The 23,198-nt window shown below is 49.5% G+C and overlaps 1 protein-coding gene across 10 annotated transcripts in view; it reads right to left on the bottom strand.

Annotated features, from left to right (window-relative positions):
* VPS13D (vacuolar protein sorting 13 homolog D) overlaps positions 1 to 23,198 on the bottom strand; it is a 139,047-nt gene that overhangs the window by 70,731 nt on the left and 45,118 nt on the right. For 7 of the 10 annotated variants that reach the window (XR_006416824.1, XM_044452261.1, XM_044452254.1 and 4 more), the window contains 17 exons: positions 22,904 to 23,037; positions 20,152 to 20,307; positions 18,217 to 18,448; positions 16,506 to 16,580; positions 15,489 to 15,695; positions 13,443 to 13,532; positions 12,952 to 13,092; positions 11,615 to 11,734; positions 10,714 to 10,788; positions 10,202 to 10,304; positions 8,516 to 8,668; positions 7,666 to 7,801; positions 6,345 to 6,392; positions 5,502 to 5,652; positions 4,598 to 4,808; positions 1,951 to 2,198; positions 216 to 407 (listed from right to left, as the gene is read on the bottom strand). Coding sequence is in view for 9 of the 10 variants with exons in the window: in XM_044452261.1 (XP_044308196.1) it covers positions 216 to 407; positions 1,951 to 2,198; positions 4,598 to 4,808; positions 5,502 to 5,652; positions 6,345 to 6,392; positions 7,666 to 7,801; positions 8,516 to 8,668; positions 10,202 to 10,304; positions 10,714 to 10,788; positions 11,615 to 11,734; positions 12,952 to 13,092; positions 13,443 to 13,532; positions 15,489 to 15,695; positions 16,506 to 16,580; positions 18,217 to 18,448; positions 20,152 to 20,307; positions 22,904 to 23,037 (2,472 nt within the window). In the remaining variant the exon portion in view is untranslated. Of the gene's footprint in view, positions 1 to 215; positions 408 to 1,950; positions 2,199 to 4,597; positions 4,809 to 5,501; positions 5,653 to 6,344; positions 6,393 to 7,665; positions 7,802 to 8,515; positions 8,669 to 10,201; positions 10,308 to 10,713; positions 10,789 to 11,614; positions 11,735 to 12,951; positions 13,093 to 13,442; positions 13,533 to 15,488; positions 15,696 to 16,505; positions 16,581 to 18,216; positions 18,449 to 20,151; positions 20,308 to 22,903; positions 23,038 to 23,198 lie in introns of all 10 variants that reach the window. The other 3 variants (XM_044452259.1, XM_044452264.1, XM_044452260.1) reach the window with 2 other exon arrangements.

Genomic DNA, 23,198 nt, shown 5'->3' with positions numbered 1-23,198 from the left:
TACCACAGATCCTGCGCAGTGTGTGTAATGCAAATTTCAGTGCAGGATGCTTAGAAGAAAAGCGTGTGCTTTTTGATGCCGGATATTGTTTGCATCAGCTGTTCTCTTTAATGACTTCCAAACAAGGTGGGCCTGAGAGCCAGTGCTAAGCAGATGCCTTATTTCCTGGTGAATCAAGCTCACCAGCATCCACAGAACTCTATTGTGCGATTTACCTGTTTTGTTGATGAGCCAATATGGTGCCGAAATAAAAATCTTTAAGGATCCTTCAGCTCGACACACAATCCTTATCGTGAGATTCAAGAGGCGCCTTTTGACGTCATACAGTCGCATCCGCACAACATAGTTTTGCGTTCCAGGAGGGATCAGAAGCTCCTTGCAGTGTGGGAAGTTTTCCAGGGAGACTCCTGAAATCAAGGAAGAAAATGATGCCCTTTTCTCGACGGTTCACAGGAAGAACCATTTCCCACCTGTTGAGGGTTTCCCTTTTGGGTGGTGTGGTCCCTCAAGACTTGGAAAACAAGCCCCGTAGTCCCACCCACTAATTTGCTCCTCTGCAAGGGCAACGTTTGCTGGGAAGCTATCCAGTCCCTTGGGAACATTAATTAAGCCCCCAGGCTTATGCGAATGGGGCGGCATACACGAACCCCAAATTAAAAAAAATTATGCATTGTGGTTAAAATTCCTGTGTCTGACAGATGCTCAGGAATGGGGAGGGGGGTCATCTGCCTCCTCCTCCATCCTCTTCCCCCTCAGTCCTGGGGAAACCGCAGGAACACCAAGACGTTGTGTGACCTGCAGCGAGTGTTCAGTTCACTGTGTTACCCGCACTTGCGAAAATGAGGGCAGCTCAGGACCACGAGTCCATGCTCACCGCCCCCCCCCCCCCCAACAGCCCCCGCCGGCACTCCTGCGGCAAAGGGTGCTCTTCTCCCACCCCACCTTAAGCAAAACAAAACAAACAAAACAAACCCTGAAAAAGCAGTTACAAGCGGGCGACAAAGTTGCAACGTGGGCAAACTGCGACCCACGCAGTTTGGGTCCACGGCTTCATGCCACCGGGAGGCCAAGTGCCCTCATCATGAGGCTAGTCCTCTGGCGGGGTCAGCCCAGGCGGAACCGCCAAAGCAGAGACACCGGACTAAGAGGCATCCGCCCCCAGACTTCCTCTCGCTTCGGGTCCGGGGAGGCAGCAGCGGCAAGCCACCGGCACGCGCTCCTCCCTTGCACAACCCTGTGATGGAACCGTCCAGCATGCAAGAGCTCAGAGGGTCCCCGTAAGAGGACTTGACAGCCCGTAAGAGCACCGTACGTATTCTGCAATTCTGCGCAGCCTGGAGTTTCCCCACGCATGCTGATCCTTGCTCCTCGTTTCCTGACAATCTTGTTCTGAAGGCAGTGCGCCCCGCATATACCTACCTGCCCCTTTAGATCAGCTCCGGAGGCTTTCTGCCACAGCCGTCCCTCCGGGAAATAAGAGGGGCGGCAAACAGGCGAAGGGCCTTGTCTACTGCCGCCCCCCACAATCCTTGGAACTCCCTCCCTAGGGAAATCCACCTGGTGCCGTCTTTGCTTTCTTTTCAACGCCTGGCAAAGGCGCACCTTTTTACGAAATTCTATAATATCTAAGCCCTTTGTGAATGCCGATGGACCTTCACTGGTTTTATAAACCAATGAAGGTGTATTACTATAATAGTATAGTAGAACTGTACTATTTTGTTTTATGATATTATTCTTTTAACTGTTTTATTCGATTGTGTGAGCTGCCTGGGGAGGTCATTCTGGCAGTTATAGGCAGCATATCAACACGTGACCCAATCAATCAATCAATCAATCAATTTTTGCTGGCGAGGACGGTGCAGCTGCTTGCACCGTAGTCGCTGATGCAGGGCCCGGATTCGGGTCGCGTTTGCGCCAGCCTTGCACTGCCCCGGTGCCGTGTAGCCTCACCGAGTTCCACATTCTGCGACGTGTCGGCCGTGTGCAGCAGGGCTTCTTTGCCGGGTTTCAGAGTCCCACGGATTGGCGTCCCTTTGATGCAAAACTCGACTTCACAGGGGAGCAAGTTACAGATGACCATGGTGGGAAGAAGATAAATGGTGTGTCCGGGCAGCCTGAAGATCTGCTTGGCGCTGTCGGAAAAGATGCTGGAAGGCATGTAATCTGGATAATTCTCTTTCTTTATGGCGACGCGGAACCTACAGAGAAAGAGAGACGCCCCGAATAAGCTCCAAGAGGCCAAGCTATTTGCCTCCTGAGGCACTGTTGTTATAGTGGGGCCAGGTACAACCACAAAATATGCCAACTCTTCACTCATTGGCCACACATCAAAGCTCTCCGTCGGTTTAATTATTTAGCACTAGCCAGCATGGCTACGGGTTGTTCCCTGTCCTGGAAGGGAACAGCTGTTCTCCATGCCTGAGATTCTCTGAGAGGCAACATGGGACTAGAGGATTCGACACTTGCCCTGAAGGTCCCTTTTGATTTGCCATGATGGAGGTATCTGAACATGAATTCTCTCCCCCACAGTTCAGAAGGGATGGGATCGTGTTACGTAGAGTTTTGCTTCTAGCTCTGGAGCTGCCAGATGAATAAATGAATGAGTAAACAGAGTCCAACCTGCTGTGTCCCACAGCTGAGCTCGAGGCAGAGTGGAAGCAGAGGAATCTAGAAGGTAGAGGAGACCAAACAAGAGGAATACCTTTCCTGACTGGATCTTGGCACAGGCTGCAGGATTCCTGCCTGGGCCCTGTTTGGGTCTGTCCTTGATTTTGTACGATGTGCTTTGGATGCCTCCATCACACCAAGCCAGAAGGAAGCTTCACGGTGCATGTTCTCTTCTCGGCTTGGGCCGGGGGCATGTCCCACAAGGGGAAGTGCACAAGCTGACCTCACGTGTAGGAAGGGTGGCAGTGGCTGGAACTGTGAGAGAGAAGAAACGCGCTCCAGGGCTCTTCTCTCAAAGGCTGCCTCCACGGAGGCAAAAGGGTCTACTCGGTGGAGTCGAGTGAAGGTGCTGGGCTGGTCCTTTTGGCAGCCCGACCTGTTTCTGCAAGGGCTGCATTCATAGAGAAAGGTGCGCTGTCACCGTGTTGCCTGGCAAGAAAACTTGCGACAGAGGAGGAATCTGGAATGATGCCGAGCCTTATATGCCAAAGCAACAGGTAGGTGACCTGGATTAAGCAGGGCTAAACAGCGGAGCTCTGTCCTGGGCGGGGCGGGGCAGGGCAAAGACCAGGAATGCCGCCAACACCACCAAGTCCGCTGGCAAAAGTCTAGGCCATGTGATGCCTGCCTTTCTGAGCAAAGAGGCCTTCGGGGAGGATGAGCAAAGAGGACATGGAGGTGGGTAGAGACCTGTTCTCCCCTGCAGAGGAAGGCAGGACGTGCTCCAACGGAGCAAAGCTCAGGGAATCACGGTTCTGTTTGGATGCCAGGAAGCACTTCCTGACAGTCAGGACCCCGAGGGTGTGGAATGGGCCTCCATGAGAGGCCGTTGAGGCCACATTGGTGCGGGTGTTCAAGGATAGGCTGGACGTGCACGTGGTGGGCATGTCATGAGCGAGCTGGCTGGAGCCGGGGGTCAGACTAGATGGCTCGGGAGACCCCTTCTGACCCTCTCCGTTTCTATGTTTCTATGAGCTGCCCCCTCGTGCGAACAGAGGAAGGGGACTTTGATGTGGTGATTCCAGAGTTGTGGAACCCTCTCCTCCCAGAGAGCCACCTCGCTTCCTCTTTTGCTGGCCCTTTTTAGGAATCTCCCCAACTTCTCCATGTAGCCGGATTTCCTTATTCTGTCTATCACACCCCTTGGGATTTGAAAACAGCAGCATTTCATATGTAAGTGGAAACATTTCTGAATGTGATCCATTTCAGATGAACATTTCTGTTCGCAAACTGTCTTCTCCTATATTGCTAAGCCAAAAGGATTTTCTTCTGGAAGGGAGGGAGGGGAAGGAGAAAGAGAGATGGGTTTACAGGTTACATAATCCCCTGAGCCTCTAAATCCACTACATACCCCCTCGCCAGCTATCAGAACTTCTGGTCATATGAGCTTTCGATTATAGCAAAGATTTTCAAGGACCACTGAGTCAACAAGGTAAATGGGATCACAGAACGGGAAGGGGCCTGGCAAGCCATTGGGTCCAACTGACTGCTCAATGCAGGACTCAAGTCACCCTTCCAGATTTCAACCAGGCCTGATCCTGCTTAGCTTCTGAGATTAGGCACTTCAGGCTATACCAAAGCACACCCATTACTTCCCTTTCAGAAGTTGTGGCCTATGGATCCTCCATGCAAATTTTTATGCTTCTCATTCCAACTGAAGTCCAGTGGATACTACAACTCTACTGCTCTACGATTCCCCTTTCTAGAAATACAAGATTCGCCCGCCAACTTCTTTAGCTTCCCTTGTGGTACTGCAGTCACAGTGATGCACCTCAAGTTGACCAGAAGGTCTCAGAAACAAGACAATCCAGCCATGTTCCTTTCTAAGGCCCCTTCTTGCCCATGTGAGAGTAATGTTTATTGGTAACATCCTTCCTGTCACTGCTGGGGAACCAAAAGCAGGACTACAGCTGCTCCAAGACGCAGTCACCTGAAGAATCGGCTGTTTTCGGACTCCGTTGCGTGGCACTCTCGTTTGCTGCTGCTGACCTCCGAGGTCTTCTGAACGTGCGTCCAATGGATCGGAGATTTGCAGAAAAAAACCCCCATCCCCTTGGGCCTGACCTGCAGTCGCCAGGACGTGAGATGAAGGGGAATGGGGAAGAAGTCTCCCGGCATCACGGAGGGAAGCACAACAGGCTCTGCAACCAAGCGAGAAACGCAGCCCCTTTCTCAGAGCAGGCCACTGCTGAAGCAGAAACTATTCATACATAATTTTGTCTTCTGACAGGCCTTTCCTGCAAACACTTTGGTTAAGCACCCTAGGGCTGATTTACCCAAACCACCACTGTCAGGATCTCTCGAACCAGGTTATTTTTTCTCCCAAATACAGTGGTGCCTTGTATTTCAAACTTAATTCATTTCAGGAAGCCGTGTGAACTCTGAATCGTTCAAAGTACGAAGCAATGTTCCCCATTAGAAATAATGGAAAGTGAATTAATCTGTTCCCAGACCCTAAACAATACCCATTTCGGTATGCAGTGGCTTTATATATAAATAACCAAAAAATAAAGCGAGAAAAGGCACATGCTAAAGAGCCAGGGAGAGCCTTTCCCAGCTCACGACTGATGACATTTCTGCAGCAACCACGGTTTTTTCACTTTGCTCACATCGTTTGAACTGCAGAGTGATTTTATCTGGGCTCTGACATTTGAACTCTGGATTGTTCGGACTTAGGGTAGTTCAAAGTACACGGCACCACTGAATGCTTGTTTGCGTGGGGGCTGGGGTTAGGAAGATGATCTGTGTGGACAGACACAACATCACCCAGGAAGGAAGCGGGAACATATCCTGCCTGGAACACCATAGTTCGGTTGGGGATTCAACACACTCACTGTCAGGAGCCGAAGGGCTGTCCAGCCTGAGTTCCATCGGGATATCCAGCTTGTTCTTTACAATCAAGGCCGAGCGCACAGTTACCACCTTCCGAGCGCTGCCTTCCATGGTAACTGCAAATACCACGCGAACGGGAGGCAACGCAGAAAACTGCAGTCGTTAAAACAAAAACAGTGGTTTACAGAAGCAGTAGGACAAAGGGCCGAACTCTGCAACAGCAGAAGCTGGAGGGGGCATCTACATACAGTCTCCTTTTGTTGATGAAATGCATTCGTCAGCCAAACTAACCAAGTTAACATTGGGCTCACCCACTCAGAGCAGGCTTGATTGTCCTATGCTATGGAGATTTTATCTCTACCTGTCCATGACGGTCTTCAGAGTCTAGACGGTGATTAAACTGGACCACAAGCAACTGTGGAAGCCAAGCCCTGCTTTGCTAGACGATTTCACAGTCAACGAGATCAAACTCCAGTGGCAGAATGATACTATCTCAGTATTATTATTATTATTATTATTATTATTATTATTATTAGAACATTTCTATGCCGCCCCTTGCCGAAGCCTCGGGGCGGCTTACAACACAATAAAATACAATGCAATGCAAAAATAACAATATAAAATTAAAATTAATAATATAAAATAAATAGATAAAAATATAAACGATATAAAAGAAGTTATAAAAGAAAAGTTATAAAGGAAAAGGAAAGGAAAGGAAAGAAGTCGTCCTGGCCAGATAAGTAAGTGAATATTGTTAACAATTAAAATGACGTTTAAATAAAAATAAAAATACATACTAACCAAAACAAAACTAGGAAAGGGGAGGGGAGGGAGCCACTACTCACATAAACGTGTGGATGGATGATGTTTGTTCTATTAATCGGACTGCCAACCTAGGACAGAAACACCAAAATTAGAACACCAGAGTGCTCGGTGGCCAGTTCCCAGTTCCCACGCGCCATGTTTCTCTGACCAACGGCATGCCCGATGAGGACGGGCTGGGCAAACGCTGCAAAATAAAGGTGGCCATCCTGTTTCCTACCTCTTCTCTTCCATGGTCAAGGAAGAAGTTTGCTCTCAACATGGTGTAAGAAGCATATGGAGAAGAATCCCCTTGGCAACATGTAATTTATGGAACTGTTTTGCTGTACTCAACCAAACTTAGATCCCAGTAATGGGCACTAAATGGCAAAATACTTGTTCTGAGAAGGGCTTGGGCTAATTCAGAATTGAAGCTCTACCGTAAGCGCCAAGGCACCCTACCTGAGATGCCCAGAGCCAGAAATCGGCTGCCATGCTGTCCTTTACTTCTATACAACAGAATGGCTATTGACAGTGGCTTGGCCATTCCTTCGTCTACCCCATTCCTTTGCCTACCCCTTCCCTGGGAAGGCCATCAATGTAGTAACATCTCAGTCCAGGGGACAACCATCTCCAACAGAAACTCCACGTCGCTGTGCGTTATTGAGACAAGTCAGCTGCTTTTTTACTATAATTTTGGCATCCTTTGGGGGCACCGCCCAGTTCTTAAGAATATAAGGCTCATGGCAAACGGGCTTAGGAGGCTCTTGCAGCCCTAAGTGCACATTCTCTCTCCCCCACCTCACGATGACCACCGGGTGAAGGCAACTGGGATCAAGTCTGCTGGTTTCACCAACCCCCGCATGTCGCCACTCCCCTTCCAGGCACTGGGCGGACAAACTGTGGCAGCACGGACCCTCGTCTCATTCTGCAGGTGATTTAAAACTCGCGCTCTCGTTGCTACAGATATTCTCTTTCCAAAAATGGGGAAGGGAGCTAAGTGGACAGCAGAGGAGACGGCAAGGCAACACGCTTGTCTCTCGCTCCGCGATGCTATTTGTGTGCACCTGCACGGAAAGTGCCAACACCCTTTTTTCAGTGACTGAGCTATAGGGAATCTTTCTTACCCCTTCAGGACAACGTCAAGGACTATAACCTCTGCTTTCAGCGTGATGCCTCAACACCATTACGACCCGCACATCCTTGGCCTCCCCTTTCATCAACTTCAGCTTTCTTGATTCAGAAAGCTTGCATGCGTGTAATTGTACCACCCTTCTAATACAGCTCGATTAGTGTAACCACACGCTGTGGTTCCCAACAAGTTATCACTGCAAAAATAAAAATGTGCACAAAACGAGGACTCACAGTAGAGGAGGAGGTGCTCTTGTCGGGAGCGGCGTACCGGAAAAAAATCCCCACTTTGTCCACCGACACGGGGCTGACGGGCTCCCAGCCGCTCACTCGCACTTGCAGCTGGTGAATCCTTAGCTTATGCGTGTGGCTGTCGAGTTTCAGAATCAGGGAAAGAGCAAAGGGCTTGGGTTACAACAGCAACGGCTCTAAGTTCATTGCGTCACTGAGGAAAAGAATGCTACAAATAATGTATTAGCATATGGACATGATTCATAATTTGCCAAGTGGTATAGAGCGCATAATTGAACACGGCACTTAATATGAGTGTGTACAAGGAGCACAGTGGTACCTCAGCTCACGGACACCTCAGTTCACGACCAAATCAGGCCGTGAACAGAAATTTCAGGAAAAAATTTCTTTAGGTCACGAACTCTGCATTGGGGGATGATTGTGTTCGCGCCTGTCCCTGCACGGGCACGATTGCAGTCATGCTGGGGGGCGGGGATGGCCTCAATCGCGCTCATCTTCCCTGCATGAGCGCAACCACAATCTCCCCCCCGAGCACGCCCACAATCGTGCCCGTCTTCCCTGTGATCAAAAAAATATATTTACAGGACGGGTTAACCTTATTTACATTGAACCTTATGGGGAAGCTTGACTTGGCTCACGACCAATTTGGGTCGCAACCAGAGATGTGGAACGGATTAAGTTCGTGAGCCAAGGTACCGCTGTATTACAAGCATATGAGGAAACTGACCAGACAATGATAGCCACAGGGAGGCGCTTGTGGAAGTGTGACCAATAATACTAGTTTTAAACGAAGACGATGGAATAACTGCAATGGGACCCCGAGACACTTCACCTGTGCCTCAGCTTTCCTTTAGCTTCAAATGCGAACGGGACCTCTTCACCGGTGAGGACTTCGTGCCACTCACTGACTTTATGGGCCCCATCGAGAAACGTCCCGTTTTCTTCTGGGATGACTCCGGGGCTCCCACTGTGGGAGAGCGCAGCGCTGCAATTAAGAATGACAGCCGACCGTCAAGTTCTGCATGGACCTCGTTATGGCGTCTTAAGAAAAGGAAACGCTTTCTTAGTAACATCAAAATCGATGTTAAGGAACCAAATGAAACGCTGATGCAACCGACACGGTTTTCCTGATTGTTCCTGCGCGATGCCATGGAACAAAAGCACCCTGGATCCCTGTCCTGGCCACGCCATGTTTTTGGGTCCTTCTGAACCCGTTCCAGTCGGGTCCTAGTGGGTCACCAGGTCAAGTCCAACAGGCAAGCTTCACCACAAGCAAGCTCAACCACATTAAGCACTTAAGGAAATTGCAGAGAATCGTCGTGTTGATCATATCTATCGCCATAAAAGAGAACGTACACCAATGGCAAATTAGCCAAGAGGATTATGGTTGAGAGAGCTGGCACACCAACTCCACTAAGGGAGCAAGCTGTGCTCAGACTGTGGACCCTGAGGGTGTGGAGTGGGCTTCCACGGGAGGTGGCTGAGGCCCCATCGGTGCGGGTGTTCAAGGATAGGCTGGACATCATGTTGTGAGCGGAGTTGGCTGGAGCCGGGAGTCAGACTAAATGGCCCAGGAGGCCCCTTCTGACTCGCTCTGTTTCTCTGTTTCCTGTCAGCCAAATCGACACCCCACTTAGGACATCAAGGGGTACCAACCAAGGGGCATTAATAAGAGACAAACATCTGCACTTCAGCCCAGAGTGTCCAGGCAACTGCCAGTGTTCATCTAAGAAAATATCCTCACAATCTTCCAGGCATGACCACCCTATTCAATCATGGTACCCTCTGGATGTTGTAACTGGAAATGGGGCAGACAGGGAGTTCTCACTCCCTACTGTAGGTTGGAGGGGCACCATCTGTTCCAGCCCCCAAATCCCTCTTTCAACAGTATCACTCACATGATAAAACTGGAATGTATAGAGAAGCCCTAAGATGGAGGCTGTCTGAACAAGTATTTTCCAGGTTGAGCGATATTAGGTAATAAAAACACACCCAGGTGTGGGACATGTCTGTTTCATAGGATCCTAAACCTAACCCACTGCAAGAGAGCATCTGTTAAAACTTAACGTGAATTCAATCTCTGACCATGCCTTGGCTTTAGGGAATTTATTTATTTATCTGTTACATTTATATCCCACCTTCCTCCAATGGTGGAGCTCAAGGTGGCAAAATGCGGTTCCTGGGAAGGCTCTCCAAGCTCAGGCCAGCCTCAGACCTGCCTAGCTTCAACATGGTGGGTGCCATAGGCGCCCTCCGATCATACTCTGGCCGTGATGGGATGCCAGGAGCAAAGGAGCAAGCCAGACTAATGCCAGTCGCAGCCAGCTTGGCTTACCAAAAACTGCACCACGGCAGCTCGAAAAGGGAAAGAGAAAAACGAAATGCTTCCAAACAAATCCACCAGTCCACTTTGAGAAAAAGGATTCCCTAAACCTCAAGGTTTGGCTTGCTGCGCATGCGTTTCCAAACAGACCATGGCCTCTTGGAGGATGTTCGGCTTCCACCCACAGTTCCTTACCGGGTTGGGGTTGTTGTTAAAGTGGCAAACCACAGCGTGCAACCCGTGTGATTCCGCAAAGCAAAAGGCACAAAAGGCTGTCGGCGCTTTGGGGTCTTCATTTCTGCTGCGGAGGGAAGAAAAGACGGGGTGAGGAACAGAGCTTACAGTTCTCCTACCGGGATCAGCTGCTACTCCATAAAGCAGCCTTCCCCGGCCTTGCGCCTTCCAGATATGTTTGGAGCGCAACACCCAGAATCCCCCATCCATGGCCCTGCAGGATGGGAATTCTGGGCGTGGTGGTCCAAACGCTTCTGAAGGCCACCTGGCTGGAGAAGGCTGCCATCAAAGATGCACTGCCGGCTCGCTGCAGCCGCCTGAGTCCAGCGAGGGCCCTGAGTTAGGGAAACCTGACCAAGGGACCCAGATGCATGAAATGGACGAGACCCCGATGGAAAAGAGGAGAACTGCACCTCTGCTGCAGGAGAACTTTGGGGGAAAGAAGAAAGCATCTCGCGTATGCAACACCGTACCTCTCGCATACATCTGGTGCTCTAGGTTAGCCAGACTGGCTGTACTCCTAGTTCTAAGGTAGGCAAGAGGAAGGCCTGGCAGACAGGAAAGACAACATTAGCGAGGAAGCGGGCGACACGGCGGTACAGGCAAGATCGCTGCGCGCAACAAAACGGAGGAGGAAGTAGGAGCACGGAGGACACGACACGACACGAGGGAGGGTGAGGCCCTCTCGGTGCACACGGAGGACAATGCTGAGCGTCGTGAAGGAAAGCGAACGAGGGCAGCAGGAAGGGTGTGGAGTGGAAGAGCACCAGATCGACCTCTGGCCTAAGGAAGGGACTCGCCATCTCCCCCACTTCTGCAGTAGCTCCCTTGGCGGAGTTGATGCCCGAGGAGATGTAAGACCCGAAGTTTTTCAACTGGGCGAAGGGGAGGGGAAAGGAGGAGCCAGTGCCTAGGAAGCTGCTTTGGCCCACACGGGGCTCAAGGAGCTGCTGACAGCGGCTGTCCGACTCTGATACAGGGTGGGGGGAATGGGGCCGTGGTGTCTGATGGGGTAACAGCAGGGGGCCGGAGCTGGGATCTCGCGGAAGGTGTGGCATGTATGTTGGGCATATTTGCTCTTGTGAGGTCCGTGTGACAGAAGGTCACCTGAAATCCTGCCAGATTGTCTTTCCTGTGAAGAGAAGGTGCAGACAGAAAGAGGCAAGTGCTCCAGCTGAAAGCCAAAGGGCCCAGAAGCAAATCACTGGGGGGAATGAAGCACAGGAGAAATACCACTAAATGGTGCCCTACTTTGCCGTCTACAACACGCACGGTCTGATGGCTCACATCGCCAATTTCCGCGGAAAAGCCACGGGAGGGTTCAGGCGGCCAATACCAACAAGGCTGCACGCAATTGCATGAGTCAACTCATACCCTGTCCAAAGGTCAGAGGGTCAACCGACGAGCCCATCCATTGCTCGGATTCGACTTCCTCCACTTTCTCCTCCTTGCAGTAATCTGCCATCCAGGACTGCTTGGTCCTGGTATACTGCTCTAAAGAAGCAGGGAAGAACAAAACCGGCAAAGCCAGAATGAGTGCAAGAAATACAGCGCAGACCAGGGAGGCGATGCGAACTCTCCGTCCGGGTTCAGGACACTTGACCCCAGACCAAACAGTTAGTCCACCGAGCTTAGTATTGGGTACTCTTTGGCATTTCTGGCAGAAGCAAGTCTTCCCAGTCCCTTTATGGAGATGCCTGCCTGGGATCTTTTACCTGCGAGATATACACCCTTGTCGCAGAAGTATGGCCTTTCCCCAAATACAGACAGAGAAGTGTGCAAGCTTCTGCATAAGTTGGGTTCATACAAATGGCACTGATATGAGGAGTACACCAGGTGCCAGTCAACTGAACAAGATGACCACGGCCAAGCACACACGTGTCAGCATTCACAACATCCGGTGGAATTCTGCACCCAGAGGCACTTGTGCTGTAGCAAAAAGGGAGTTGTATTAGCTAATAATTTGCAACGGTTTCCAGAGGGATAAAAGGCCATGCATGCGTTCTGCAGGCCCTCCTGGGAGCTTTTCCACTCCACTGTTCAGACAATGGCACTGAAGTTAATTGAGGCTGTGCAGTTGGTGGTTCCTAGTCCTGAAGGCCACAGACAAACCCAGATAACCGGGAAATTTGTCTGCTGTCAGAAGAATTAATGCCCAGTTTTTAATAGTGTCTTCAAAGGCTCCATCCAGTGCATTTATTTTGACATGAGCTTTCAAAGGCTGCAATCTGTTTCATCGGGTGTGTTAGTCAAAGTTGAGATGCATGTGTGCATATACTAATACAAGGCATGGATGAGCCAGGTTTGAATATTAGCTTGAACTTTTCTTGGTGTGCCACAACTCTACTGCCTGAATTAATCTAACATAGTTTCAGTGGCACCCAAATGGGAAAATTATGGTTAACATGAATGGAAGAAGCCAGGATCGGAAACCAACTTTGTACTAAAGCTTTCAGACCCCAGTTACCAGAGATGCTTAATTCAGACATAATAGGGGAAAAGCTGTGGTGAATTAACCACAAGTTTTAAATTACAACATGTAAAAACTTCGTATCTTTGTTTACTAACATGTTATGCAATGTTCAAACCAGACTATGAAATCAGTCATTTCTCTGAACAGTCACCTGGTAGCACAGAGGAATTAGTCAAGGCTATGTCATTTTTTCAGACATGATGGAAGAGCACGCCTTGAATCCATGAACCTGACCTACCAATCAGCACAGAAGTTATATTAATATCCAGGCGACGCCGTGCTTTCATTTCTACCTTCAGCCGAGAAGGGTGTAGGCGGCTGGCTGGCTGCTTTTGCCAGGACACGGAGCATGGCCAGGGCTCAATGAATGGCTCCCAGCCTGGGGGAAAAAGACAAGAACGCTTTCATTAACTCAGGTTAAAATGTGACAGCTGACTGGAAGGTCATCACTTTCGTCTCTCATATAATGTGCTCAGAAAAGGAAGAGAAGGTCATTTTCAGCTGGAGGTGGAATCAGACAAGCTTCTAAAATTTTAGAGAAAAGCAGACTTAATGGCTGCTAGTCAAGAGGGCTAGAAGGTACCTCCATGTTCAGAAGCAGCGTCCCACTAAATTCATTTTATTTATTTATTTATTTATTTAGAAAATTTCTATGCCGCCCCATTCGCCGAAGCCTCGGGGCAGCTCACAAAAATAAATGCCAGATGCTAGGAAGAAATAAACACTTGCCTGAAAGTTCACGATTATAATAATCTCCCGAGAGTGTAAAATCAGCATTGCCTTCAGGACTGGCTCTGAGGTGCTGGAGAAAATTTAAGCCTGCAATCAAAATGAAGTAAATATGGCCAATCAATACAAAAATGACACAGATTTTCCTTAAATTCATATATACCTCAAAAAGGATCAAATGCAAGGAACAAACATCTCTCTGTTCTCCACTTTGTGAGAAGCAGGGTTCAAAAGGCCTCCGTTGGAGCACGTGTCACGGTGCCCCGCAGAAAGAAGCAACCTCTTCCTCTAAGCAGCTGCGCCTTTTCAATCTTCCTGGTGGCATCCGAAACGCTAAAAAGACGGGATCTCAACATGGGGAACGAGACGGAGCACCCAAGGTAGATAAAAGCAAGCATTCAAAGGCCCAATGATTTTGGCTGCAGGACATGACAACCCACTGCGGACGTCAGAAGGTGGTAGGCTGGCATGCCAGCTGAACCTGGACTGCCGCGCAGAGGGTGGCATGTTGGTAGGGTTGAGCTCAAAATGTTGCGTCGCCCAAATCCATGCACCGTGGGTCCACGGAAGCAGCACGCTGCTCATCAAGGGCGACAAAACCGCTGGCTGCTCTCGGCAAGCTTCCCTAGGCCGCCGCTTGCCTGCCAGTGACAGCGGCCACACCGGGTGCCCAAGCGGCTCTTTGGAGCGCCAGCTGCTGGCTGGGTCTCCCCCGTGCTACCTGCCACGGCAGCCACTGTGTGAGAATGCAGGGCCGGGCGGATCCGATCCTGCTCTTATCCGGCACAGCTCGTGTGCTCTTATCGCACCACCTTTTCCAAGCAAAGATCCCCTCGTGGCTTCACTTCATGTTTGACAGCTTGCTGTTTGACGGTCCCTTTGGTTCCTTCCTGTTCGGCCACCTCCAAATTTGTGCCTTTGTCTTTTAAAAACCAACTGGAAAATATGTGCTTAAAAAAGCAAAACAAAACTGGGCAATATATGCAAATTCCATCAGTACGTGCAAGAGAAATATAACGTACTTTCACCTTCCATCTGCTTTGTTGTTGTTAGTCGCAAAGTCGTGTCCGACCCATCACAACCCCTTGGACAACATTCCTCCAGGCCTCCCTGTCCTCCACCATCCCCCAGAGTCCACCTAAGCTCACGCCGACTGCCCCAGTGACTCCATCCAGCCACCTCATCCTCTGCCGTCCCCTTCTGCTTTTGCCATCTATTGTTCGCAGCATCAGGCTCTTCTCCAGGGAGTCCTTCCTTCTCATTAGGTGGCCAAAGTATTTGAGTTTCATCTTCAGGATCTGGCCTTCCAAAGAGCAGTCAGGGTTGATCTCCTCTAGGACTGACCGGTTTGATTGCCTTGCGGTCCAAGGGACTCGCAGGAGTCTCCTCCAGCACCACAATGCAAAGGCCTCAGTTCTTCGGCGCTCAGCCTTCCTTATGGTCCAGCTTTCACAGCCATACATTGCACCTGGGAAAACCATCGCCTTGACTATTCGCACTTTTGTTGGCAGGGTGATGCCTCTGCTTTTCCATCTGCTACCCAGTCACAAAATCTGTTTGGTTCCAAATCAGTCAAAGAGGAAAACTATGCAGGGACACAAATCTACAAACGTGACGACCAGTGTAAAAAGAAAACAGGCGGCAGAATGGGATGCAGCCAATGGAGCACCAGCAGGACTGATGCCCTCCACATGGACCCACACGCCATGCCGCACTCTAGGCCTGGATATAATGTGAAGTGTGTGGCCGCTGGCCAGCTCCTCACTCCATTGGCCGCTTCCACGTGCAGGAGGAGTCCCATGGGAGTGACCAGAGAGGCCTGCAGACCTCCCTCCGCACCAACGATCCAGCGTCCTCAGCAGTTCTGGCTCACGATTTTGCACCCATGCAGCCAGCAGGGTGACCAGTGTAAAGCAATTCACATCACAGATGCTTTTAAATGCCCCGTGTCATTTGAAGGTTCCCCAGCCTCAGTCCAACGAAATCCGGGCTGCATGTGTAGTGCCATGTCACGACCCAAAGCCACCCAGCAAGGGAAATACTTACGTGAAAATGTTAGTTCAGCTAAAGGGATGTCACAATCCATGCAGTCATCAATAAAGCAGATGCAGACGCTGTCTGCTTTAATGTCTAGTCCGGAAATAAAACGCAGGGTCATGGAGCCTTGGCTGTCCCGACTGCTTGGCTCTAAAGGCGCACGCTTCAAAGGTTCTGCATTCTTGAACAACCAGCTTGCTGCCGTCTTCAGCTGACCTAGAGAGAGGAAGAGACAAGGCACAAGAGAAAAAGGGGAGAGGAAGCAATAAGAATGTTGATCCTTTGGTGAAAACATAAGTCTTTGCCCTTTCAAACATGCAGAAGGCGCTATATATATATATATATATATATATATATATATATATATATATAAAATTTATATTATTGGGTTAAAATAAAAGCAGAAGCTTGTGAAGTCTCATTAAGTTCTCATACAAAAAAGGCACATTTTCCCTTCACCCCCGCTACAGAAGCATGGGGGGCGGGCGGTGAGGGGAGCTGGCACAGAGAAGCAAGACAGAGCTGTTTTTTACCCTGCCGAAAGAACGCAATGCTTTGAGGGCAACCAACAGCCCTAGATGAGAAAGGACTGGGGGCTGTCAAGACACTGAATCTGCTCCCCGCCACAGACATTCCGCGGCTCTCCGAAACGAGAACGCGCTTTTGCGAGGACAAAGACTGTGCTTCCTTGAGCTCTTGCTTGAAGCTTGGCGAGCAGGCCCGCTCCTCTGGCGCACTTACTCTTGAGCAGCAACCAGGGAGGGAGAAAGGGCAACAGGCAACGTGCACCCCTTTGGCCACCTGTCTTGACGTCTCTGGCACCTCGCGAACCGGTGGGGAGCCTCCACAGGGACGAGCGTCGGGCTGCTTCCTTGTGAAACGGGCAAAACAGCCCAGCCTCCCCCACCAAAAAGAAGAGGGGTCTCAATTTTGGCTGGGTGCTTGATGGCCTGCTAGTCTATTTCTTGGCAACAAACTCTTGGGATAAGGTTATCGGATTCGCGGTGAGCACACCGATCACGGCACCTTGGCAATCCAGCAGGGCTTTGCGGCAGTCTTGCAGGCTAAACCCCAGTTCCTGCAGTCGGGCCAGCTGCAACTCTGCAATTAAATATGCACTGCGATCAATACATGTTCATTTACTACTATTTCCCCCCCCCCCCCAAATCTTTGCTGAGAGTGACCGACTACAAACACAGGAAACAGCTTCTAGTTTATGGGAAAGTAGGACTGAGAACAGCTACTGTCTGAATGTGGCGCTTCTACTGCAGGCATATGCAGAACAATATTAATAAAACCTTTTTATTTAATTGCTATTTTTTAAAAAAATAGCATTTTATCATTTTGAACAGTCGCTTTGACTTTGTCCTTTATGCAAACTTTCATTGAATTATATTACTTATAAATGTGATTTTATTGTATTTCAATTTTATGTACCGTGAGCCGTCCTGAGAGGCCAAGGCATAAGGGACGGCACACACATGTTATAAATAAACAAATATGGCTTTGGTGCTGATCCAGGGAGTCATGGCCCCATCCAATACACAGATGGGCGCATTTCTACAACCACCTAACATAGTAGGCTCGCTAACTTACTTTATTATTTATTTATTTATGATTTATATCCTGCCTTTTTCCTACAAAGGGCTCAAGGCAGCTTGCATCATTCTCCTCCTCCATCTTATCCCCACAACAACAACCCTGTGAGGTAGGTTGGGCTGAGAGTCTGTGGCTGGCCCAAAGTCACCCAGGTGGCTCCCTGGCTGAGCGGGGACTCGAACCCAGATCCCCTGAGTCCCAGTCCCGCGCTCTTAACCACAACACCACACCGGCTCTTACTGTTTTATGCAGTTCAGCAGCTGATTTCCAAAGTGTGGGAGCCGGAAGCCTTTCCCAGTGGGAGCAATCCTGCTGCCCCGGGCAGACGCTCTTCAACCTGGGCGTTTAAGGGCAGGGCCAAGGCATGGCGGCAAGCAGCTCTGCCACCGCTACCCACCATCCCCTGCCTTTTTCCACACAGCCACTTTCTGCCATCCAGATTTAGTGCAGGGGAGGGAATGAGGCCAGGTCGCCGATCGTAAGCAGGCATCCCTGCAGCCTCAGCCTCCTCTTTCCTCTTCCGATCTCCTCCTTCCTTCCTTCCTTCCTTCCTTCCTTCCTTCCTTCCTTCCTTCCTTTCTTAATTAATTAAAAGCTCCCCTCCCAGCACTAGCATCTCACGACAGCTTATGAGTAGAATAAAACAATAAAATAATATTGTAACGATACTGAATAAAACTCTTCCCTGGAAGAGGCAGCCAGCAGAGCCCTTTCCACGCCAGCTTCAAGAGAGCAAGGCAGCCGTTAGTCTTGGTTCTGAGACTGCGGGATCCTAGTGCTGGGACCCCGAAGGATCCTACTGTCTCCCAGAGGAGGCTGGGAGCTCTCAGAACTGCACCCTTAGAGGCCTTCACGGGGATCTGGGCCTCCTTCACAATGTCCTTCTGTACCATCGGGAGCTCTCCCTCGCCTTAATTTTCAGAATGACGGAGAAAATCCATCACTGAAGGAGTCCCGATCCCAAACTAGTCTTCTAAGCTGCCCCCAACATTTTTGGATGCAGCTTCAAGGAGGAGATACTGGTCTTAAAACTGAAGTAAACTGCTAACATACACTCTGCTAAATCCTATGTCTGTGCTTAGTTCACAACAGAATGAGGCTGCCAAGAAACAACCTCAGTTAAATAGACTGACTGTACCGAGAACAGGGTCCAAAGTGTGCTTAGAGGTTTCCGCGGTTTCTGACGTCAGTTCTGGTGGTTCGTTCACACAGGATGGACCAGAAGAAGCCACGGAGGTGGAGACGCCGGCATCTGAAGCATTAGAGTCCGAAATAACATTGCCAGTCTGACCTGGGATGGACTTTGCTATAGCCAGGAACAACTGAATGTCGTTATAGGACAGTCTAATGTCTAATGTCTGCAGATGAATCTGAAGAAGATTGGGAAAGCAAGCAAGAAAGAAATCAGGACTGAAGCTTGCAGAGTCTTGGAAGGTGGTGGATTCTCTTTAAAGCCAAGGGCAGATGGCCATCTATTATGCATCCCCTGTACTCAGTCGGTTAGCTGACCCTTCCTTTTGAGACCCAGCATTCCAAGATCCGATAAATTCTATCAACACAGCAGGGTGGAGTTAGAAAACTCTTAAGTTAAATGTGCTTTTATTCTGATGTGTCATTTAAACAACTTTTTTTAAAGGAAATGCCAGATTTAGTTTCTCTTTAAAAGCAGCCAAATTTAAAAAAAAAAAAATCTGAAAGCTCCAAGAGATGTCAAAATCAATACGATTTCTGAAAACTGAAGATGTAAACTTAAACAAATTGAGTTAGAGATTCTGCCTGTACATAAAGAAGGGAAGAAAGGGAAATGATCTTCCTTTGGAGAGAAGTATTAAAAATGCTAGGCACAAGGATATTATATGCCAGTTGTAAGGATCCGTGTATCTGCCAAATTGCCACTGGCATCCATTTCCATCCCCTCATTCCAAACGATGCCATTTATTTCACCAAGAGGATACCTAGGACTCCAGCTTCCAGCCCTAAATTGGAAACGCAGCCACGCGTGCTCCAGAGATCCACTCCACTCCGAAGAGGAGCATCTGCACCCTTTCCTGCATGACAAGGTCCCTCCAGGGAGACACTTTTATGTATTTGCACCTCAGCAGAGTTCAGCTCACTTCAATTTTCAGTAGTTCTGAGTGCAGAGACACAGGTATGAAATTTATTTACCTATTTATTTATGTTTGGATTTCTATCCTGCCTTTTTCCTACAAAGGGCTCAAGGCAGCTGACATCATTCTCCCCCTCCATCTTATCCCCACAACAACAACCCTGTGAGGTAGGCTGGGCTGAGAGTCTGTGACTGGCCCAAGTCACCCAGTGGGCTCCATGGCTGAGCGGGGACTCAAACCCGGATCGTCTGAGTCCCAGTCCCACAGTCTTCACCACTCCGCCACACTGGCTCTCTAAATTCACTACAGGGGTTCTGTTTCTGCCCTCCCAGATTATGTGTGCGTGTGTGAGTCTGTCTGGAGAGCAGCAGAAGAGGGCAAGATCTGGGAGGAGGGCAGAGCGGACTATGAACTTCGAGAAGAAAACAGCTATAACGTCCTCACATAGAAAGGCACTGCTTCTCCTCTCAAGGTGTGCACCATGGGGACAGCTCGGTACAACCCTGATGATGAAGTGCTTTTCCTGTGCAAGATGCCTGTGGGAGGTTTTTCCTTCCTCTGGCTTCTTATTGTGACCCCAGGATCGTGGCTCCCAGGATCACGAGTTAGCAGCTACCACAGAGTCCCCTGGAAAGAGTGGCAATTGCAGGAGCTGTTCTAGCCATCTTGCCTCTGTGTGCAGACCAATGAGGGACAAGGAAGTGGCACGGGCAGGCCGGGAGCGATACACCTTGGGATTGGATTTCAGGCACAGTGGCTGATGGGGCACATGCTGCCAGTGGGGAGGATGGAAACCAGGATAAGCTGCTCCTCGGTCAGGTAGACCATGGTTTAAAAAAATGCAAACCATGGTCTCCACAGTGGTTGCTTATTATGTTGTGTGAACGTAGACCCTGCTTAGGATTTCCAGGCTTAACTTGGACGTGGGTTTGAGAAGACTGGCAGTGATGCTTTAGAACGCTTACCTCTAGAAAAGGTGGGAAATCTTCACTGTTGAAAGCGTCCAACAATCCGGAGCCACTTGGATACGAATGATTCCCGACAAGCTCAATTTGAATATGTGCAGGATCGACAATGGAGAGCGCCGTTTCCTGCTCATTTCCCAGCCGACAGGAGAACACCTAGGTGAAACGAACAAAACAGAGGCTACGTCTGCATCGGTCTTTCCCTTTTTTTGCTTATGCCGCGGAAAGGATGTTTTCACAAGGGTGGGAGGGGAAAGACACAGGACAGGGGAACGGACCCAGCAGCTCAGGTCTGACTTTTGGCTTTTATGCCTGTCCAGGGTTTGCCCCAGAAGTCCTCTTATTCCATTCTTTAAAGCTCCCAGGAAGCATATGCTTTCAGGGGGACAAGTACTTGCCAAAAAGAAAAATGGGAAGGGAAGTACCATCAGGTGCTTTAAGCACATCAGGAACTGGGAGAGATGCTGTCACTTGGGGTGGGGGGTGCATTCTCGTTTCAGATGGCAAATCCCGATCTGACTTTCAAGTTACCACCCCAGCCAAACAAACCCATCAGGCTACATTTAGACCCGGAGCCGAAGCGGTACACCGGGCCTAGTTCTGACAGATCCCCAACCAAAGACAGATCAACATGCCACCGTGTGGCACCTTTTGTAGGGCAGAACTCCAGAGCAGGACTTCGCTAAAATCAGATTAACTAACTCGAATGCTATCTAGTAGCAGGGACCTCCTTAAGACATCCTTTTATTCCTCCAAATTGAATCACTGACCCCCTCAGAGTCATTGGACCTTTTGCATGCTTTGTTTATAAGCCGACAACTGCCCATGAGCTTGGACAATCCAGGGCCCTTTTTCTGGGCGACTTACAGAGACATGCTCGTGGCTGCGGAGCCCAGAGTCAGTCTGGCTTTTTCGGCCATACCTTGTAGCTCTCGCTTTGCTCAATTCTGGCTCTGGACCCACATTCCCCGGGCCTGAGTCCACCGCCTTCCTTCCCTTGAATCAATTCCCAGCCCGAGAGAGTTGGGCTGCCTTTTATACTGCAATTTAAGGAGGTGCAAAGAATCCGACAGAGTCTCTCGATTCGGCTCCCCGATCCAAGTCTGCCAGGGTTGCCCGGGCACCAAGTCAAGCCAGCTCCCAGACCTCCATCGCCACAACGGACAATTCAAGGGGAAAAAGGAGGGAAGACTATGGAAATTCCCATAAGATCAGCCACTATGCACAATCACGGGAGGGCCATGTGCTTTTCAGGTGCTGAGTCGTGCGCTTCCCATTGGATCTATATGCTTTCTGAACGCGGATTTGTGCAAAAGGCACAAGATGCCATGATTTGCACTATGTGGGCAAATTCGCACACCCCTGCACAAATTTCCTTGGAGTTCTTTTTTAAAGCACAAACTGCATCCTGGCAAGACACACAAGAGCATGGCCAAAACTCTCAAACAGGTCTCCGTCCAAACATCAAGCTTACATCGCTGAACTCAAACGAAGAGGCCTTGCCAAAACAGCGCATCTTCTGCCACGGATGGAATCGCCCAGTAGAGCAGCCACCGAGTTCAGAACCTGCTTTCAAGTGGGGTGGCTCGCCTGCCGGCTTCCACCATCCCTTCTGGCATTGCTCTTACTTGCCAGCTCTGAGTCCAATGGCAGATCCAGGAAAGCAATTTAGGGGACTGCACTAAGTGCCTCAAGGCAAACTCAAGCACCCCTTCTTAGCTGTACTCTGGCAGATCACTCCACTCCCTTCATTTATTTCTATCTCCACATTAGGACTGTCAGAACTACCATGTTTCCCCAAAAATAAGACCAGGTCTTATATTAATTTTTGCTCCAAAAGATGCATTAGGGCTTATTTTCAGGTGATGTCTTGTTTTTTCATGTACAACCATCTATATTTATTCATTGATCCATGTATAAAAATCTACATTTATTCAAATACAGTCATGCCATCTTCTTCTGGAACATCGTCATAACTCTCCAAACCTTGAATTGTGCTGCAACGGACGTACTAAATGCATCCATCTGGCTGGCAATCTTAACTGGGGCTTATTTTTGGGGGTAGGGCTTATATTATGAGCATCCTGAACAATCATGCCAGGGCTTATTTTCCAGTTAGGTCTTATTTTTGGGGAAAGGGGGTAGTGTGCCAGTGCAAAGACTTGGTGTACTAACCCGCCATTCTCCTCTTCTTTAAAACAGCTACAATAAGAACCAGACTTGTGCTCCTTATTCTTGCTGGTGCACGCAAGCTAATTTTGCCCAGGGATCCCACTGTTCTTTACTTTTTAATCAGCCACAGGGTGAAATGAAGGATACGCTGCCATCAGGCTCTGGGGCTACCTCCATGAGAGGCTTGAGAGGGGGAAGCAAAGAGGCGGGCCTTCTCCGCGGTGTCCCACTCCCCATTACAGAAGCAGCTCCCCAGGTCAGGCCCATCTGAGCCATCTCTGCTCTCTTATTGGCACCAGGTTAAGACTCTCCTTTCAGTAAGTTTTAATATGAGACCGGGGCGTTATTTCAGCTGCTTAACCAGCCTTGTGATTTAAATTATGCACGCTGGTGTGGCTTTTTAACTTTGGTTTTAGATTTTGCACGGCAAGGTTGTGCTTTTATTTCCATCTGTTTCATACCGCACATTTCTCGCGTCTTACGTGCTACTGTAAACTGCCTGGAGATCTTCAGCTATTGGGAGGTATAGAAATTAAGAATAATGAGGAGGAGGAGGAGGAGGAGGACATAAAATTCTTACCTCAATGTCAGACAAATAGCTCGAGAATGGGTGGTCCATCTTCTGGGGTCTGTAGGTGAGAACGGTGGTGCCCTTCAGGATAATCGCACTGGTATCCAAGCAGGACATGTCTTCCACCACCACAAATTCTGTTTCTGGAGGAACACCCAACAACATTTCCACCACAGGCGCACAGGCCTGGCCTGGGACGATGCCTGCCCTCCCCAATTCACCACACCCAATCGCAGTCACAAGGAGATGGACACGAGCGAAGGCAATTCCACCCTCCACGGAAGAAGGCCTCTGCAGGACCAGG

This window comes from Varanus komodoensis, unplaced genomic scaffold (assembly GCF_004798865.1).
Source record: "Varanus komodoensis strain SLA01 unplaced genomic scaffold, ASM479886v1 scaffold71, whole genome shotgun sequence".
Taxonomy (NCBI): Eukaryota; Metazoa; Chordata; class Lepidosauria; order Squamata; family Varanidae; genus Varanus; species Varanus komodoensis.
The sequence above is the reverse complement of the archived record's forward strand: the minus strand, read 5'-3'. Positions and strand labels throughout refer to the sequence as shown.